General features: G+C 48.4%; 1 protein-coding gene across 1 annotated transcript in view; it reads right to left on the reverse strand.

The window, feature by feature from the left end:
• Positions 1-4111: 4111 nt before the first annotated feature.
• LOC144770020 (putative cation-transporting ATPase 13A5) overlaps positions 4112-21524 on the reverse strand; it is a 235626-nt gene continuing 218213 nt past the window's right edge. The window contains exon 15 of the mRNA XM_078654213.1: positions 4112-4216. Within this exon, the coding sequence (XP_078510339.1) occupies positions 4112-4216 (105 nt within the window). The remainder of the gene's footprint in view (positions 4217-21524) is intronic.

Below are 21524 nucleotides of genomic sequence, written 5' to 3' on the forward strand. Positions count from 1 at the left end.
AGAGACTTATGTCACATCTTTGCGCAAATTGGCTGCCACTTGTAAATTTGAAGGTACTTTAGAGGAAAGAATACGTGATCAATTCATGTTAGGATGTTGTTTAGAAAAAGTCAAAGACGAACTGTGGCAAAAAGATGATCCTAATTTAGATGAGGACATCGCTATAGACAAAAGACTAGAACATTCTGATGCTTGTGTAAAGGTTTTTAAGAAAGAAAAAGAAACATCCGAAGATAAGGTCCTAGTTGTTAATAAGAAGTCTCTGGAAAAAGCTGACCTGAGAACAACAACTAAAACCGCTAAGAAAATGTCCAACCCTTCTTCTTCTTATAATTTTTCCAGAACTTCCACTAATTCTAAATTAAAATGCTTTCGTTGTAATGCCTCTGATCATCTGGCTAATGATAAGTCATGCCCTGCTTTATCTTCTAAATGTAACAACTGTGGTAAGGTAGGACATTACTCGAAAGCTTGCAAGTCTCAAATTAATAGAAAAAAGAAACAAGTGAAAGAAATATTAATTGATGAAGTCTGATTCTGATTCAGATGAGTTACAATGTGGTGAGATTTCCTTATTTGATGAAGACTTCAGTTCTAATTCTGATGACGCACATTGTCGTGAAATTTCCTTATTCGATGGGAAAAAGTGTAAAGGTGCTGTTGATATTGTACGCTTTGATAATTGTGAAGTCAAAATGTTATTTGACTCCGGGGCAAAAATCACTTTAATACCCGAAGTTTTCTTTGATAAACAACTTTTTGGAAAGGTAAAAGTTTTTAAGCCTGAAATAAGACCACTGGCCTATGGGAGAAAACCTATTAAACTTGTAGGTTATTTCAATGGTCAAGGGACGACTTACTGCAGGAAAAATTTACATCTCCTGCAGGGGGGGCAGCATTCTAAGTTGGTTTCATCAGGCAGACTTACGTCTCGCCTTACTTCCTGGTGAGAACCCCTGCATTGTTCTAAGAGATTTAGTATCTCACTCTGGTGATGATAATCCTGTATTAAGTGATGTGTCCCCATGTACATCTGGCTGTAATGTGGTAAGTGTACAAAAAGCCTCTAATCTGAGTAAAAATGAGGGGTCTTGTCCTGATTGGCGAAGACTATTCAAAGGCGTCTTTAGTGACAAACTAGGTTGTCTTTCTGATTATGTTCATAATATCATTTTGAAGACAGATGCAGTTCGTGTGGCATGTAAAGTGCGTAGCGTTACTTTAGCTATGCAGGAACCTATGCGGTTGGAATTTGAGAAACTCTTGAGTGATGGAATCATTGTGAAATCTGAGGCAAGTGAATGGGTTTCGCCTGTTGTTTTAGCTCGTAAACCCTCAGGCAAGATTTGTTTTTGTGTTGACCTTAGGGGTCTTAATAGAGAGGTTGTGGCAGATAAATACCCTCTTCCTAATATTAATACCATGTTAACTCAACTGGGGGATGCTTGCATGTTCTCCACTCTGGACCTGAGGGCTGCATACCATCAAGTGAGGATTTACGAGACGTCCATGGGTTTCACAACCTTCATCACACCCTATGGCACATATAAGTTTACTCGCTTACCTTTTGGCTTAATCTCTACAGCCTCTGTTTTTCAGCGAGTGATGGAGGATGTATTGAAGGGTATTACTGGCGTTAAAATCTATCAGGATGACGTACTTGTTTTTGGTTCATCACAAAGTGAACATGATCGTAGAGTTAGATCTGTTCTGGAACGTTTTGAGGACAGAGGACTGACTTTAAGGGAAAATAAGTGCAGATTTAATTTGACTGAGATTGACTATTTGGGTCACTGTTTGACTCCTGGTGGTCTAAAACCAAAGGATAAGTTGGTAAAAACTATACACAACTTGCCTACGCCAAAGTCTAGAGAAGAGTTAGTTACCTTTTTAGGTATGGCGGAATATTATAACAAATTTGTGCCTCATTTTGCAAATAAAACTTCTAACATGAGAGCTTTGTTCAAAAAGGGAGTAAAGTTTTCTTGGTCTCAGGTATGCCAAAAGGAATATGAACTTGTTAAACAAGATTTAAGTCTAGCCCCTTCTTTACAGAGTTTTGATGTAAATAATGATTCAATTTTGGTCACAGATGCTAGTTGCCGAGGTTTAGGAGCTGTGCTCAAACAAATGAGGGATGGGAAAGAGATTACCATCTTTTTTCTATCTAGATCCTTAGTTGTCCTAGAGTTGTCATATTCTGTGATTGAAAAGGAGGCTCTTTGTATTTATTGGGCAATTAGGAAATTGAAGAAGTTTCTGTGGGGTAATTCATTTGTAGTTCACACTGATCATAAACCGTTGAAGGAGGTCTTTTATAAAAAAGGATTGGATGCCATTTCTTCACGTATTGGTAAATGGGTTATCGCTCTCCAAGAGTTTGAATTTGATGTGAGATATTTACCGGGGGTGAATAATAAGGTTGCAGATTATCTCTCTAGATTAGTTGTGGAACAGAATGAACAGAACTCTTTATCATCTGAAGATTCTTGGGAGATAGATGAGTTGTGTGAGATTGTTGAAGGAATTATCCAAGAGAGTGATTGGAGAGATGCCATGGGTACAGACTCGGAGTTACAGGAAGTATGTAATTTGTTAAGTAAAGGGGGGCCATGTCTTAAGAATCTGAGTGTTAGTGCCAAGAAGTACTGGAATGTCAAGGATGAGTTATCCTTAAAGGATGGATTGTTGTGGAGAGGCACTAGGCTTATCCCACCTTCTCTGATTAGAGAAAAAATTCTTCTCTTGGCTCACCAAGGACACCAGGGCGTATCCAAAACAAAGGAGAGGATACGGTTACATTTCTGGTTGCCAGGTATCGATCTTTTTGTAGAACGAATGATTCGTGATTGTGTTAAATGTAACTCTTCTGACAAGGTGTGTAAGACAAGGACACAACCAATGGTTATTAGGGATATGCCGGTACAGGATGTAGCCTTAGACATCTGAGGTCCCATTTACTCTGGAAATACTCAACGGTATGTGTTAGTCATGATGGATATGTTCTCACGATGGCCAGAGATAAATATCACCCAAAACATTGAGACCAAGGATGTGGTAAAATTTTTACGAGATGTTTTTAGCAGGGAAGGGTTCCCTGAAACTATCCTTACAGATAATGGGGTACAGCTACTATCAAAAGAAATGGACAATTTCTTGGCAAGTAAAGGTGTTAAGCACAAGCGTTGTTCACTTTACCATCCCGAATGTAACGGAATGGTGGAGAGGTTCAACTGCATACTTAAGTAATCTATTCAGATTTCTAAAGATCAGGGCTCGGATTGGAAAAATAACCTGATGGAAAGAGTAATGGTTTATAGAGTTACACCACATTCCACCTACAGGTGAGATCCCTTTTGTACTTTTCCGAGGTCGCACTCCAAACACTTTAATATTCCAGACTTGGATGAGAAATTTAGAAGTGGAAACAGGAAATCATAACAAGGGCCTAGACTCGTTGAAACAAAAGGTGAAGTCAGAACTGAGAAAAATTTTTTTTGATAGCAGACATGCAGTTGCTCATACCAAGGTGTGTGTTGGGGATCGGGTAAGAATTCGTCTTCCACTTAGATCTTCAGGGCCAAAGTTTTCTTCTCCCTTTTATGTCACGAAACTCTTTCGTAATGCTGTTAAGCTAAATGATGGAAGGATTTGGAATTTGAATCGAATTGCTTCTTTTTCAGGTTCTGCTGGAAAGTCCTTAACAAATAGCAATTTGATTAATAAGGAGCTTCGTGTTAAGTCTGATGTTCCTGTCAGGAAAAGTACACGTTTAAGCCGTGCTCCTGCAGCTCTAAATGATTATATTTTTAAATAGCAAATTTTATGTTTCAGGGGAAGGTGTGTGGTATCCTTCTCTATGTTATAAAAGTAAAGTAAAGTAAAGTCCACATTTGTAAAGCGCACAATCACACGTAAGGGTCTCTAGGCGCTGGGGGCCGTCGGGAAGATTAAGCGAGCTATTTCCCAGAGTCACATGGTGCTGGGCTAACCTGCCGCCGGAGCGGGGGACCGAACCGTGGTCCCCACATTCCAGCGTCAGTCACCCTGGCCCCGGCGCCACACCTCTCCCTCTGATGTTATGCATGTGTGACTTACTGATTGTAGAATGTTATTCATAGAATGTCATGATGTAGCTATGTAATGATTCTAAATGAGGCCAGGACTGTGTCAGTTGCTGCCTGCCTGTGTCTCCTGTGGATGAGATCCTTTCTTCCTGAAATAAGAATAAAGATACCTTTTATTCATCCTACATTTGAGATGTACTCCTTCACACGCTGGTATCCCAAGAATGGCAGTGCCCTTGAGAAGCCCTGGGCCCCCGACCCCTGCTGCCTGTCACAGCGCTGTGCCCCGTGTTTACCGTGCGGCACTATACTCATCAAGCGCTACCCCTGCTGAGCGCTACAAGTCAAGCCTGCTGTCAGCCCCGAGACGCTAGCTTCACCCCGCGCCATCCTTCTGCATTGCGCGGTGCCCAGAGGGAGAAGCAGCACTGACCGGCATCGTGGCTCCTCCCCGCCCATGAAGCGCAGTTGCGGGGGTACACTCACCGCCGCCGCCCCCGTGCCGCATGTGGAGTCCTCTGCGGGCATCGGTATTCCCCCGGCGGCCCTCGGAGCCAGGAAGGGGCGCCGCTGCTCCAGTACGGGCCGCGCTAGGCTCGAAGACTCCCTGCCTGCCTCACGTGATGGGGGCGTCGGAAGAGACTCCGCCCCCGTCACACTGTGATTGGGCATTGAAGCTGCACCCCCGTAGGCTGCACTGTCATTGGCGGCTGCGTGCGAGCCTTGCCCCGGCTGCGTCAAGTGATCCCTGGCCCCCGGAGCCATTGGGAATACCGGGGCTTGTCTGTAGTCAGCGCAGGGCCTTCACCGCTGCATCGAAGGCCCCGAGTAACCCTCATCTGCCGGCGCAGCCCAAGGGAAGGCCCGGACCGGCCCCCACACACACCGGAGGGCTCTGAGGAAAGAACGAGCCCTTCCCCCCCGGCGCCAGAGAATCCCCACAAGGGCTCCCCGAGGAGCTGAAGACCACAAGGTAAACACTGGGGAGGAGGCCGGAAGGCCGGAAAAGGCCCTGGGTTCATCCCTTCCCAGGAGAAACTGTTGCTGGGCCCCGTTGGCCCTTATTGGCCCCTTAACCACTTCCATGCTAATGACAAGGTCAGCTCGTCATGCAGTACACTGGAGCTGTGCTAATGACGAGCTGACCTTGTCATGAACAATGGGAATTTGAAATTATCAGCACCCAGCGGGAAAAGCCTTAGCATCAATGTGGTTAAGGAACCGGAACTGGGCCAAAGTCCGGCCAGACACCTTTGGGGTATAAGGTTATTAAAGTTAACCCCATGTTGAGGAACTGACTGCTCGGTGGGAGGTTCAAATGCCTGTCTTTACCAGATAAAAATGTTTACCTTTACCTGATAAAATGCTTAGTTCAGGCTAAGGACCTGGTTAGCCCTGACTTAGGAAATGTTCATTACCGGTGAATGAGATTGAGGAAATGCTTATTCCTGCTCAAGGAAATGTTTTATTCTTGCATAAGTAGTTTTATTCCTGCCTACTGAGAAGTTGCCTGATCTTTAATGCCATATCCAGTCCTGCGTCAGGAAATGTTTGGGTTTACCCTAATGAAACAAGTAATGCTGAGTAATGAAATGTCTACACTTGCAAAATGAAGTGCTAAACGAAAGCCCACAATTATCCCATGAAATGTATTAATGTCGTGAGTAATTGATCACCCTGATTTTGGTCGTAAATAACATTAATTGTTTTGAATCAAAAACCTCACTGGTGTGGTCTCAGTCATTGCGTGTTCATTTATGGTCTCAGTGGTTGTGTGTGCTGTGTAGTCACTTAACACCTGAGCTTTCGGGTGCCTACCTGCTCGTGCTAGGCTACCCCCCGGGGAACTGGTGACCCCAGTTCCTACATTGGTGGCAGCGGTGGGATTTAGGACCTGTGACTATACAGCACCCTCCAGTGGGACAGAGTGCGCTGCAATTAGACTGGACACCTATCGTGCCTGCAAGCTTACTCAATTGACCCCCCCACTGTCTAGCCTGTAGAGTGTGTAGATACCTGTGTTGACCCAGTATTGTTACCTACGTCCTAGTACCTTTCCTTTATTTTATCTGGGTCCCCACCTGGCAAAATGGAGTTCCAGCTAGCCGACCTGGAAGAGTACACAGTGGTGCAGCTAAGGGAATTTTGTCACGGGATGGGGGTGCCGGTTGGGTGGAGAGCCGCAAAGGAAGAACTCTGTACCGCCTTGACGGCATGGGTAAGGGCCAAACCAGAGGGGATAGGGGATGGGGAACAGGAGGGACAGGTCACACAAGGGGAGGCGGGCACTCCAGAAGACCCAGGCCTGCTCAACATTGATGTTATCAGACAATGTGTTGCCAGGAAGACGTTCCGGGGCAGGGAGTAGTGTATCTAGGGAGTACGTTGTCGCAGGAGTATGAGGACCGGAGGGAGGAGAGGCGATTGAAGTGGGAGCTTGCCAAGCTAGAGCACGAGAGGGAGAGAGAAAGGGAAGATAAAAAGCTCACATTGGAAGAAAAAAGATTAGTAATGGAGGAAAGGAAGTTGGGGCACGAGCTTCAGCTGAAGGAAATGGAGCTGTGAGCATTGCAATTGGCTGCGCCAGGAAGTCCGAATGGTGGCAGTGTACAAGGGGCTCAACATGAGCCTAGATTTTGGTTACCCAAGGAGGCGAAAGCAAGCTACACACAGGGGGATGACATTGCCAGGTGGTTGGAGGCATATGAAGTGGCCTTGACAGCCCAGGGGTGCCCGAGAAACACTGGGGAGGTGGCCTGTATTGTTACATCCCTCCCAATGTCAGGGACACCCTCCTGTACTTGGATACGGTGGACCAGTTCAGGTATTCCCCCATGAAGGAGGCGCTCATTTAAAAGTTTGGCCTCAACCCCGAAAGGTATCGCCAGAAGTTCCGTGGCAGCCTTAAGCTGTCCACGCAGAATTGGGTGGATTTTTTTGATTATGCCCGTAAGGCTCTGGATGGTTGGGTGCGTGGCAGCGAGGTGCATGATTACGAGGGCCTGTACAATTTCTTTTGAGAGAGCACCTCTTGGATAAGTGTTTTCCAGAGCTGCGCCAACATCTGGTGGACCGCAAGCTGACTGATCCCCATGAGCTTGCGGAGGAGGCGGATACTTGGGTTAGCACCCGGGTGTCACACAAGGGCCCTGGGGGAGATGGCCTGAACGGCGGACAGGGCGTCCCCCAGAAGAAAGAGGGGGGCGATGAAAAGGAGGAGTTCTGACGAGGCCCACATACTAGACGGTTTGGGAGAGGAGTAGGTACCCCATCTCAGTCCCGTTCCCCAAAGCCCACTTACCCTGACAAGAGTCAGCAGCCAAAAGTTGTCCGGTGCTATGCATGCGGAGAGGTTGGACACTACAAGGGAGATGCCCAGTGTCGCAAATGACCCCCAGCCCCCACAGTTGGCAAGAGTCCCGGGGTGGCTAGTGTAGCGCTTGGGATGGAGCTGCCCCTGGATAGGGAGGGGGAGTGGACAGGCCTGACCCTGGTTTCACTTGGGGATAGAGAGATGGTCCCAGTGACACCCTTACCATCAAAGACTGCTAAGTACCAGCAGAGGGTGAAGGTCAACGGGGAGGAGGTGGACGCTCTGAGGGACACAGGTGCCATCATGACCACCGTAGTGAGGCGGCTGGTGTCCCATGAGTAGGTAGTACCCGATGTGTTCCATCCGGCCGTGTTGGCTGACAGCAGTCTGAGCTACTATCCCGTGGCTCAGGTTCCCTTTGAGGGGGAGGAGTGAAAGGCCCGTTGAGAGTTGCGATAAGCCCTGCCTTGCATGTGGACTGTCTGCTAGGAAACGACCTGGAACATACCGCCTGGAAGGAAGTGGAGTTTAAGGCTCACACTGAGATGCTGGGGTTACCAGGATGGACGTGCGTGGTCACAAGGTCCATGGCTGCCCGGCAAGGAACTCAACCCCGGTTGGAGCCTGAGACAACGGCCCAACCCAATGCTGGTCCTGAAGAGGAGAATCTTGTGGAGGACACGCCCCGTGTGATGGATGGGGAGCCCGCGGAGGTACCCCGGAGTCCGCGGAGGTGGAGGTTGTTCCCGTGGGGGACTTGCCGACCTTTGCCGAGTGGCATGTGGAAGGAGGGCTTACCCGGGAGGAATTTTGTCGGGCGCAAAAGGAGTGACCCACGCTTGAAGGCATGTGGCGACAGGCCGAAGCCCAAGCGACTGATCAGGAGACCGATAGTTTTCACGTGTACTGGGAGGATGGCCTCCTTTACAGTGAGCCTAAGGTTCCGGTGCATAGCTCATCGAGGGCCTTAGTGGTCCCCCAATGCTACCGGGCCTTCCTGTTGGAATTGGCGCATGAAATACCTTTGGCTGGACACCTGGGCCAGGACAAGACCTTTGCGAGGCTAGTCCCCCATTATTATTGGCCCAGAATGAGAGTTGCCTCTGACACCTACTGCAAGACCTGCAAGACTTTCCAGGCAAGTGGCAAGACGGGGACTAAAGTGAAGGCCCCTTTGGAACCGCTCCCGGTGGTCGGGACCCCTTTTGAGCGGGTCGGAATCGACATTGTTGGGCTGTCTTGGTGTTAGTGGACCACGCCACTCGGTGCCCGGAGGCTATTCCTCTGAGGACCGTCACTGCACCTGTGGTGGCGCTGGCCCTGATGGAGATATTTACCAGAGTGGGATTCCCCAAGGTCGTGGTGTCAGACAGGGGTACAAACTTCATGTCGGCCTACATGCAGACGTATCGGTTCCCCACTCCACTCCTTACCACCCCCAGACTAACAGGCTTGTAGATCGCTTCAACAAGACCTCGAAGGCGATGATCCGGAGCCTGCCTGCTGGGCTTGAGGCAGAAATGGGACATCCTCCTCCCTTGCCTGCTGTTTTCATACCGCGAGGTGCCACAGAAGGGAGTCGGGTTCAGCCCCTTTGAACTGCTCTATGGCCGTCCCGTTAGGGGGCCCCTCAACCTTGTCAAGGAGGGGTGGGAGAAGACTTCGAAGAAGCTTCCCCGTGATGTCGTCAGCTACATGCTGGCATTCCGCAGCCAGATGGCCAAGCTGTGGAAGGAAGCCTCAGACAACTTGGAGGCTAGCCAAGCCATCATGAAGGAGTGGTATGACCGCAATAATCGGACGGTGGAGTTGGACGCTGGACAGAAGGTGTGGGTCATGGAGCCTGGGGAGCTTAGTGCCCTCTAGGACTGGTGGACTGGTCCGTATGAAATTGTGGTGCGTTGAGGCCAGACCACCTATGTTGTTTACTTGAAGACCCCCCGTCAGCCCCATAGGGTGCTCCACATCAACCGCCTGAAGCCTCACCATGAGCGATCTGATCTTGCTCTCCTCATGGTGACGGATGGGAGCGAGGAGGAAGATAGAGAGCCTCTTCCTGACCTTCTGGTGGCCCAGGAGAAGGATGATTCAGTGGAGGGAGTTGTCCTCTCCCATCCTTGACCCCAGAGAAACAGAGGGACTGCCGCCAGGTGTTGGAGCAGTATGCCTCGTTGTTCTCCCTCACGCCTGGAATTACACATCTGTGTACCCATGATGTGGACTCAGGGGACAGTCCGCCAGTAAAAACCCAGTCTTACCGGCTGTCCGAGACAGTGAAGAACAGCATCCAGGGTGAGGTGGCCAAAATGCTGGAGCTGGGGGTGATTGAACCTTCCAGCAGCCCGTGGGCTAGTCTGGTCGTGTTGGTGCCGAAAGCGGCCCCACTGGGCACCACACGAGAACTTCGGTTCCGTGTGGACTATCGGGGATTGAACTCTGTCACCAAGACAGATGCTCACCCGATCCCACGGGCAGACGAGCTGATTGACCGGCTGGGAGCAGCCAAGTACCTCAGCACCATCGACTTGACATCAGGGTACTGGCAGATTGCCATGGCCGATGGAGCAAAGGAGAAAACAGCGTTCTCCACCCCCGAGGGCCACTTTCAGTTTAGAGTGATGCCCTTCGGGCTCAAGAAAGATCCGGCTACTGTCTGGCCTGGAGTCCTTCTCAGCGGCGTACCTGGATGACATAGCTGTCTTCAGTAGCATCTGGGAGGACCATCTGGAGCATCTCCAGGAGGTGCTGCAGGCTTTGCAACATGCTTGCCTGACCATCAAGGCTATCAAGTGCCAGATTGGACAGGGATCTGTCGTTTACCTGGGACACCTGGTGGGCGGAGGTAAGGTCCAACCCCTCCAGGCCAAAATTGAGACCATCTTGGCCTGGGAGCCCCCCAAAACCCAGACTGAGGCCCGAGCTTTCCTTGGCCTCGCTGGATACTACAGCAGGTTCATCAAGGGATATGGTACCATCGTAGCCCCCTTGACCGAGTTTACGTCCAAGAAGCAGCCACGCAAGGTGATCTGGACGGCTGCTTGCCAGGAGTCATTCAAAACACTGAAGCGCGCGATGTGCACCGCTCCGGTGCTTGCCACTCCTGACTTCCAGAAGGAATTCATCATGCAGACGGACGCCTCTGAGCACGGCGTAGGCACCGTGCTATCGCTACTCAACAACGATGGCCAAGACCAACCTGTGGCCTTCATCTCCAGAAGACTCCTTCCTCGGGATGGGCGATGGAGTACCTTCGAGTGAGAAACCTTCGCTGTGGTCTGGGTCTTGAAGCAGTTGAGGCCATACCTTTTTCGCTCTCACTTCCTGATTCAAACCGACCACCGACCCCTTCGCTGCCTCATGCAGATGAGAGGCGAAAATCCCAAGTTACTAAGGTGGTCCATTTCCCTACAGGGGATGGACTTCAGGGTGGAACATCGACCCAGAGTTGACCACGCCAATGCTGACGGTCTCTCCCTGTTTTTCCGCCTTAGTGACGAGAACTCCCTAGAGGTTGGGTAGCTCTCCCCACTTTCAGCTGGGGGGGACGCATGTTAGACCTGTCATCCCTAGGGTGGTCTTTCCCTATTTTTTTTGCCCTTGCCTCATTTTTTCCCCACCTTTTTTGTGTTGGCCGTAGGTCTCGGGCACTTTCCCATTGCTAATCAATACTAAGGTGCAGGTGCTCTCTACTTCAAACATGGCTGCCACTGGCCCCTGCTACTGCAGCGTGGTCTTTTTGTGTAGCACCCTAGTTGCCAGGAGCTGGCTGGGACCCCAAACATTGTTGCAATGCCAGCCTTCCATTGCCTGCCCATAGTTAGAGTGGGGAAGCTCCTGGAACCTTCCAGAGTAGAGGCGGAGCCTATTTTTGCCACCTCAGAGAGTGGTCGCCTTACCTGGGCATATATAAGGGAAACTTTTTTAGTCAGTTGGGGCATCACTGACCTGGGGGACAAACGCAGGAGACTTAGGCGATAGGGCCTAGTCAGGGACCTATGCCACTGGGAGTGACAGGGCTTAGGTGCTGCCTTCCAAGTAGAGTGAGGAACCCTGATCTAGCCCACTGATCTGGCCCGGCAAGAGGGGAACCCAGAGACCACCTCCAGTGACCTGCTGACAAGCCTTCAACTCAAACCCCCCTCAAAAGAATCCACTTCAACTAAAGGGCGCCAGAACCAACAAGCGCCAAGAAGAAGCTCACCTGCGCTAACTAGGACTACTGGGGGATCAACCAGGTACTGGACTGTGCTGCACCTGTGCCCCCCCTGCCTTCACCTGGGCTTGCGCTGTCCTGCCTAACTCCCCCTGACTGAACTGTCTGAATTGCTGTCCTACCTGGCCTGAACTGCTTGCTAAGCGCTAGCCCCCTGAACTGCCTCACTGGTCTCAGCTGCCTTTCCAGCTCTCTCCTACTGATCTGACAGAAGCGCTGGTATCCCCAGAACGGCGGTGCCCTTGAGAAGCCCTGGGCCCCCGAGCCCTGATGCCTGTCACAGCGCTGTGCCCTGTGTTTGTCGCGCCACTGCGGCGCTATACTCATCAAGCGCTACCCCTGCTGAGCGCTACACGTCAAGCCTGCTGTGAGCCCCGAGGCGCTAACTTCACCCCGCGCCATCCTTCTGCATCGTGCAGTGCGCAGAGGGAGAAGCAGCGCCGACCGGCTTCGTGGCTCCACCCCACCATTGAAGCGCAGTTGCGGGGCTACACTCACTGCCGCCTGCGCCGCTTGTGGAGTCTTCTGCGGGCATCGGTATTCCCCCGGCGGCCCTCAGGAGCCAGGATATGGCCGCCACTGCTCCAGTATGGGCCGCTCTTGGCCGGAAGTCACCCTGCCTGCCTCACGTGACGGGGGCATCGGAAGAGACTCCACCCCGTCACGCTGTGATTGGGCCTTGAACCTGCACCCCAGCAGGCCGCACTGTCATTGGCGGCTGCGGGCGCGCCTTGCCCCGGCCTGCGTCGAGTGATCCCCGGCCCCCGGAGCCATTGGGAGGACCGGGGCTTGTCTGTAGTCAGTGCGGGGCCTTCACCGCTGCATCGAAGGCCCCGAGTAACCCCCACCTGCCGACGCAGCCCAAGGGAAGGTCCGCACCGGCCCCCGCACACCCCGGAGGGCTCTGAGGAAAGCTCGAGCCCCGCTGCCCCCCCCCCGGCCCAGAGAATCCCCGCAAGGGCTCCCCGAGGAGCCGAAGACCACAAGGTAAACCCCGGGGGGGAGGGCGGAAGGCTAGAAAAGGCCCCGGGAGAAACAGTTGCTGGGCCCCGTTGGCCCTGATTGGCCCTTAAGGAACCGGAACTGGGCCAAAGTTCGGCCAGACACCTTTGGGGTATAAGGTTATTAAAGTTAACCCCATGTTGGGGGACTGACTGCTCGGTAGGAGGTTCAAATGCCTGTCTTTACCAGATGAAAAGGTTTATGTTTACCCAATGAAATGTTTACCTTTACCTGATAAAATGCTTAGTTCAGCCTAAGGGCTTGATTAGCTCTGAGTTAAGAAATGTTCATTACCGGCGAATGAGATTGATGAAATGCTTATTCCTGCTCAAAGAAATGTTTTATTTTTGCATAAGTAGTTTTATTCCTGCCTAGGCAGAAGTTGCCTGATCTTTAATGCCATATCCAGTCCTGCGTCAGGAAATGTTTGGGTTTACCCTAATGAAACAAGTAATGCTGAGTAATGAAATGTCTACACTTGCAAAATGAAGTGCTAAACGAAAGCCCACAGTTATCCCATGAAATGTATTAATGCCGTGAGTAATTGATCACCCTGATTTTGGTCGTAGATAAAATTAATTGTTTTGAATCAAAAACCTCACTGGTGTGGTCTCAGTCATTGTGTGTGCATTTATGGTCTCAGTGGTTGTGTGTGCTGTGTTGTCACTTAACACCTGAGCTTTCGGGTGCCTATCTGCTCGTGCCAGGCTACTCCCCCGGGGAACTGGTGACCCCTGTTCCTACAAGAGCTATGTAAACTACAAGCACTGATCTCCAGGGCTCTAGGTTAAAGAAAGAATGTACAGCCCTGTTTACAACAGAGATCTGTAAGCCACGAGCAGTGCTCTCCAGGGCTCTAGGCTAAAGAAAGAATGCACAGCCCTGTTTACAACAGAGCTCTGTAAACCTCAAGCACTGCTCTCCAGGGCTCTAGGCTAAAGAAAGAATGTACAGCCCTGTTTACAACAGAGCGCTGTAAACCATGAGCACTGGTCTCCAGGGCTACAGGTTAAAGAAAGAATGTACAGCCCTGTTTACAACAGACCTATGCAAACCACGAGCACTGGTCTCAAGGGCTCCAGGTTAAAGAAAGAATGTACAGCCCTGTTTACAACAGAGCTCTACGAACCACGAGCACTGGTCTCAAGGGCTCCAGGTTAAAGAAAGAATGCACAGCCCTGTTTACAACAGAGCTCTGCAAACCACGAGCACTGGTCTCGAGTGCTGCAGCTTCAAGAAAGAATGTACAGCCTTCTTTACAACAGAGCTCCGTAAACCACAAGCACTGCTCTCCAGGGATCTAGGTGAAAGAAAGAATGTACAGCCCTGTTTACAAGAGAGCTCTGCAAACCACGAGCACTGGTATCCAGGGCTCCAGCTTAAAGAAAGAATGTACAGCACTGTTTACAAGAGAGCTCTGCAAACCATGAGCACTGGTATCCAGGGCTCCAGCTTAAAGAAAGAATATGTAGTGTAGTTCCTATTATCCCAATAGGCTCTGCGCATTGGAATAATATCTTCAATAGTATAGACGTAGGACTGAGGTTAACTAGGTCTTCTACTGACGATATTAGACTTAAAGTTATGTGTGCCAGCTAGCTCAGAGTTCACTAGAAACTTTCTCGAATAGGCAAGGAGGAGTTTAACCTCCCTGGATAGACAAGAAGGGATTTAGTTTCTGACAACCATAGAACATGACAACTTTGCTCCCCCTAATCAAGAGTATATCTCGAGAGAAAACAAAAGACAGCTATTTTACTCAGTCAATACGTGCATTCTTAGTTTCACCAGATTGTAGAGAAAAGAAGAGACGGGCGTGTTCAATAAAAAGGTGTTATTTATTGATCAGTCTCTTTTCTCATACAAGAGAAATGAATCGCTATGATTGCAATACTTAAGGTTAAGTAAAGTGCATACAGTAAAAGCAGGATTATAAAATAATGCTGTAAAAGCATTGATATGGTTTCTTACCATATGATACTTAAAATGGATAAAAGATATACATACATATATACATTGACTAATCGTTCTCAACTGGTGCTTCTGACTATGCCTACCCCAGTGTACCTGACCTAAGCCTAATACGTGGGCGGTGTGGTAAATAAATAAATAATACCCTATTTTTGACTAGACATATATCGTAACAGATAGCTCAATAAATAAGAGTCAAGATTCGAGGTAGTAGGAGTTTTGCAGGTTTAATACAGCATAAGGACAGGAACAGGACAACCTGCATGGGAATAGAATGGCAGGGCCCAGCAGCTGCTGGGGCTGGGATGAGCGCGCTGACTTTTAATAACAATACATGAGCATATATACATAACGCAAACACATAGCATTACATTGCAGTAGGCGTAGCAGTGGGTGGAGCAGAAGGCGTGACGCGTAGCAGTCGCGAAAGATAAGGGTAAAAGTAGGTGTAACTGGGCGTATACATAGACATGTGATGCAAACGTAACAGGATATGTCATGAATGGGGCGGAAACCATGGAGGGGGCTACCTGGGGAGCCGGGACCTCTAACCTAGTGGTGCGCGCAAACTGGCAATGACGTATCACTAGGAGAAGCTGGGGGCTATGAACTCTGTGCTAGGAGCAGAGACTGAAGTCTGGAGGGTCGGAGCGACATGTACCTAAACCCTATCTAGTATCTGATGTTTAGAGAACATGTTGATATAAACTATAAGTCAGGAGAGGAAAGGCTAACTTGATTCTAAGACTGGAGCATGCATTATTCTACATGTAGTGCGTGATGAAGAATATGAAGAATATGAAATGACCATTAAATGCAGTATTTTCTCTAACGTGGAGACGTGAAGGCTAGACAATGACGGAAACTATTGATGCGATTCAGTAGTTTAGGAATGCAGGGAAGGAGGGCTGAACTGATAACTGGAATCATAACATAGTCTTGGCAGACTCAGAGGCAGAGCCAGGCTGGACCGGGCACTGCGAGGCAGGAAGTAAGTGAAGGGTCGAGGATACAGGTGGGGGCTGTATCGCTCCTCAGCGAGGCTTCAGGAGACAGGAGCTGAATCTAGTGTCCAGGCCCTTTTGAGGCCTAGAAACGGGGACTTTATAATAGAATAACGTGCACACTGAGAAACGTGGCAACGTAACTTTACATAGGCCTGATATTTGTAGTATTCACGAGGACTGGAAACTGGCATACTAGAGGTGGACACAACTGTAATTGCGTCATTAATCGGACATGGGGAATGCATATGCATATTTAATCATGCACACATAACATATGATGGATGACACGTAGGGACACAGAACATGGCAAAATTTACTTTTCCACATTCCCTCCTTGTCACTACGTTTCCATCAGGAAACATCAATATTCATGATACCATCTATCATTTCATACAGTATCATTTGCTCGTCTCGAATTATCCTGGAACGGGATTTAGAACGGGACTTGGAACTAGGAATACAAGAGGTAGCACAAATGCCGCAAATCGCAGGGCCACATTGTATACAGAGGCAGCAGCTGAATATGATCGCTACTGCAATACCTAGAAAGGACAATATTTTCCATCCCCATGCGGAAATTATATTCCAGAACCAACCGGACCATGTCCAGGTGCCTGGATCTTGGTGTATCAGATGGGCAATTTTATGGAGTCTGGTTATAGCTGAATAGACAGACGGCGCGTTATTTGGAATGAAAATGCAGCAACTAGATCCGATGACTCTACAGGCCCCGCCCCTATCGGCCAGTATGACGTCAAGGACGAGACGATTTTGCAAAACGACAAATCTCATAGCAGATTGCTCTTCAGTTAAGTTACCTAGAGCAGAGGCAGTCTCATTTATTACAGCTTCAAGGGTTCTTGTTAATCTACGGATTAACTTACTATTCTGGACAGGGCCTATAAAGAAGAAGAAACCTTTATTGAAATCGGTATATTGTTCTAGAGTAGTTTCAGTATAATCGACAATTGGGGACTCCCTTCTATGTCTAATGTGTACTAGATGTGTATTTCTATGATAATCAGGTGGGGCTAGGAAAACAGGTGGCAGTAGGAAGGCAATGTAACAGGTTCCCTCCCAATCGAGGGGCAGACGAACATATGCGGTTTGACCACAAATAAAATATGAATGACGTGAAGCTTTGAAAATAGATTTCCCACTGTCCCTATACTTGACAATAGTAGTACATTCACTATGTCCTACATGTACGGAACCATTATTTCGGACACATAATTCGCCTTTGACTGGTAGTACTGAAATAGCAGGTAAGTCTGGAGTAGTATCAGACTGAACATTCAGGACCATGAAATTCGACGAATAATTACCTAAATTATACACTTCATTTTCTAGATCTAAACCTGTTCGGTGAGGGAGACCTTGCTTGTCTGGAAAACATGTACTGTTAAGAAAAGACATATCTGTTGAGGATGACGTTAACGTGGACCATGCTCCACACGAACCATTATGTGAAAAAGGATAAGGAAAAAGTGGCAGAACTCCCTTCGGTGTCTGGAAAGGGGGGAGTCGACCACATACCCAACAATTAGTGGCATTGCTGGTCTGGTGTGAGTAATGTAACATGCGGATAAATGAGTTATTACGCATAGCGAGGCGGTAGGACAGCTCGTGAGGAGGCAGATCACTAAACGTGTTCTCTACTGTAGCATTAGCAGACTTATTTACATGTGAAACTGGGAAACATAGGTAAAATGCATAACTGGTGCAGGAAATCATAAGGCTGGAAAACAATATGAAACATAGAAAAACGATACATCGGATTGAGTTTTGACTAACTCTCTCACTATGGGGGTCTATTTTATACATGTCAGAAACAGTCTAACCGTTTCACCTAGGGGAGGACTTAGACAATCAAACTGACTGACTTAATTTACTAGACCGTAGTTTCTGTTTATACTCCTGCTGCGGAGTTTTCTCTAACAGGGGAGGGGTTGTAACAATGTCTTTTGCGGGACAGTCCTTGAGAACAATATTCGGGCAATCCTTCAAATCCTGGGAAATGTTCTTAAAGACGGGTTTCAGTCCTTTAAAAAGTTTAACATGAGAAAGGTGCACCCAGCCCTTGCGTCCTTCCAACTTCACGGCTGTACGGGTGGTGAGGAGGACCTGTCGGGGCTCTTTCCAACGAGGCTCCAGCGGACTTGATCTGTCAAAGTTGCGGACCATCACCATGGATCCTGGAACGATTTCATGCGGTGCCACCTCGGTATTGTCTGGAAATGCGGCGGCAACCTGTGAACGACATGAGTTGAGGGCAGACATCAAGGAAGCTAGGTAATCTGTCAGCATATTACTTGAAACATCGGTAATACTTCGGGGTCTAGGAGTACCCCACATATTAGGGGGGCGGCCGAAAACGACCTCGTACGGGGACAGACCTGATCTGGAATGTGCGACCATGCGCATATAAAATAAAGCGACTGGCAGAGCTACTAGCCAGTCCACACCTTTTTCCTGACAGACTTTGGCGATGCGGATTTTCAGGGTTTGATTATGTCTCTCAACGAGACCGGCTGCTTCAGGATGGCGTACACAATGGAACTTCCACTGGTACCCTAACAAAAGGGAAACGTGCTTCATTAACTCTGAGGAGAATGGCTGGCCGTTATCAGAATATACGACTCTAGGGAGTCCATAACGAGGGAAAAACTCACGAACCAACTGCTTGGCAGTGGTCGCGGCTGTGTAATCTGGGACTGGATATGCTTCTGTCCACCTGGACAAAGCGCATACAACTACAAGGACATACTTGAAACCTCGACATCGCTCCATCTGAATATAATCCATCTGGAGGACTTCAAAAGGGTGGTCAGGGGGCTGGAATCCACCTTGTTCCACCGGGACACTTTTACCTGGATTAAACTGACAACATATCATACAGGTACGGACTTTCTGCTTGGCTGCAGCTCGTAAATGCTTGTTGAACCAAATGTTCTGGATACTGTCTAACATAGCTTTTTCTCCTAAATGTGCTGGACTATGTGCGGTATTAATAATGACTTGAACCATAGAGTCGGGGAGAAACCATGTGGCTCTACCCTTTGTTAACCATCCTTGATCTGTCTGGACCCCTCCTTGTTCGGACCATTTCTTGATTTCTTCGGGAGTAGCATGTAACTGGATATCTATGACATCTTGTGTAGGGTCCTTAACTGTCATGCATGTAATTGGATCTGGAGTATGTGTCATGTTAACTGGAATGTCTGGAGTCTGGGCTGTAAGCTTGGCTGTGCGATCTGCTAGATCGTTACCCTGGGAAATAATGTCAGTGACTTTCGTGTGTGCCTTGCACTTCATGATGGCAATGGATGTCGGTAAGTGTATGGCATCTAACAGAGCTTGGATAAGGAGACCATGCTGAATCTTGGTTCCATGAGAAGTCATGAAACCTCTCTCCTGCCAGAGCACTCCGAAGTCGTGTACAACTCCGAATGCGTAGCGTGAATCTGTGTAAACATTAACTTTCAGGTTCTTGGCGTGTATACAGGCTTGTGTCAGAGCAACTAGCTCTGCTGCTTGAGCGGACAGAGTGTCAATACGATGTGTTTCAATAACTTCAGTGTCAGTAGTCACTGCATACGCGGCGACTAGTTCTCCTGTACTTGTTCTTAGGCATGAACCATCCACATAAAGTGTCAGGTCGGGGTCTGGTAACGGAATATCTGTCAGATCTTGTCTTGGCTTTGTCGTAATGTTAACTACTTCCACACAGTCATGTGTGGCAGAATTTGAATTAACTGATGGTAACAGTGTAGCAGGGTTCAGGACGTTGCAGCGTCTGATATCTATGTGTGGCTGGAACAGTGTCAATTCATAACCTGTTAAACGTGCAATTGTCAAGTGCTGAGTCTGTGTTCGGTTCAGAAGAACTTCCACAGAATGTGGAACTTGTACTGTCAGAGAGTGTCCTAAAACTATGGAATCACTTTGTCTGATAGCTAGTGCTGTGGCTGCAACTGACTTGAGGCACGCAGGCAAAGCCTGGGCTACAGGATCTAATGTGCTAGAAAAATAAGCACAGGGCTTGTATTGTCCTGCTTGATCTTGTGTGAGAACAGATAATGCTGTACCTTCACGTTCTGTGACGAAAAGTGTAAAAGGCTTACTGTAGTTCGGTGTCGCTAGAACTGGAGCTTGGCATAAAGCTTTCTTTAACTTGTTGAAACTAAGTGTATGTTCAGATGTCCAAGGGAGAACAGTCGATACGGCTGCCTCCTGTGTCGTTAACTGTATCAGTGGTTTGGCTAGAAATGCATACTGAGGAATCCATTGTCTACAATAAGAAGTAAGGCCGATAAAAGCACGTACCTCCTTCTGGGTCTTGGCTGAGGAAGACTCGCTATTAACTGGATACGGTCTGGTGTCAACTGCCTACCCCTCTTGGACAGTAAGTGTCCTAAGTAGACCACTTGCTGGACACAGAATTGAAGCTTCGAAGGGGACACCTTGTGCCCCATCTCGGCTAGGAAATACAAAACTGTAAGGGATGCTTGCTCGCAAGCACGTTCGGAACGGGCTGTGATCAGTAGATCATCGACATACTGGAGCAGGGCAGTGTCAGTTGGCATGTGAATGTTGTCTAGTTGTCTCTTGAGTGCTTGACTGTAAATACTAGGACTTTCTGTGAAACCTTGAGGAGCGCGTGTGAACATATAGCTCCTTCCATTTAAACAGAATCCGAAAAGGAACTGGCTGTCTGGATGAATTGGAACACTAAAAAATGCATTCTTGAGGTCGATTACTGTAAAGAACGTGGCTTCGGAATCAATGGCTGTCAATAGGGAAGAGATGTCTGGAACAACTGGGTACTGCGGAATAATACATTTATTAAGCTCTCGTAGGTCGATCACTAATCGATATACTGGGGGTGCATTTGGATCAGTACGTTTCATAACTGGAATGATCGGAGAGTTGCATACATTGCAGTCAGTTTCTACAACTACTCCTTGAGCGATGAGCTCGTCAATAATTTTGGATAAGGCTGCTACAGCCTCGGGTGGCAATCTGTACTGTCTGATCCGTGGTAACACTACACCTGGTTTGAGAGTCACACGATAGGGTGTGATTTGCATATAACCTACATCAGTTGGACCTTGCGCCCATAAATGCTGTGGAACATTAGACAGTCTTGAATCAAAATCTCGTAATACATAGTGACCCTTAAAGTCACGTAGGAACAATCGTATTCCCTCTGGGGAACAGCATATAACTGCACCCAACTCTTTCAGTGTCTTAATGCCTAATAGGTTTTCTGGACATGACTTAGTAAGTAACAGATCAGTAGTACGGGACAATGGACCTACTTCTAGAGTAACTGGCTTTGAAATCTCATTTACGATAGGTTTTCCTGAAAATCCAAGGGAAACATTTCTTGAGCCTGAGAGCGGAGCCCCTGGAACTTCGGCATGACTAATTGTGGTCCTACTTGCCCCTGTATCAATCAAAAACTTTCTGTCTTTCCCTAATACTTGACTGTGAACATAGGGACCTTCTTGATCTACAGGTATCTCGATGAGAGGCAAGCCTACCTCCCTCTCTAGGCTGTTTCATGAATACTGCTGGTACTCTGGATACTCAGACTGTACATACTGGTACATCTGCGATGTAACGTGCTGTGTTGCAGCGATGGGCTGCGGTGCGGTAACTGTCTGTTGTGCATTCTGTGGCTGAGGAATCTGTGAAACTTGCTCTTGTCTAGGCGGACGTGGTCTTTCTTTTGTTTTACCGGTAGCTATGTTGTGTTTCAGAACTGCACACTCGTTTATAAAATGACCTGGCTGTTTACAATAGTTGCAGTTCCCTTTAACGGGAGCTGCAGGATGACTGGCTTGATTCGGACCCCTCTTCTGACTGTCTTGAGGAACAGATTGTGCAACTAGTACTTTCATTTTCGTGTCTTTCATACGTTTTCTCTCGTGTTCTTGCTCTTCCCT

This window comes from Lissotriton helveticus, chromosome 7 (assembly GCF_964261635.1).
Source record: "Lissotriton helveticus chromosome 7, aLisHel1.1, whole genome shotgun sequence".
Taxonomy (NCBI): Eukaryota; Metazoa; Chordata; class Amphibia; order Caudata; family Salamandridae; genus Lissotriton; species Lissotriton helveticus.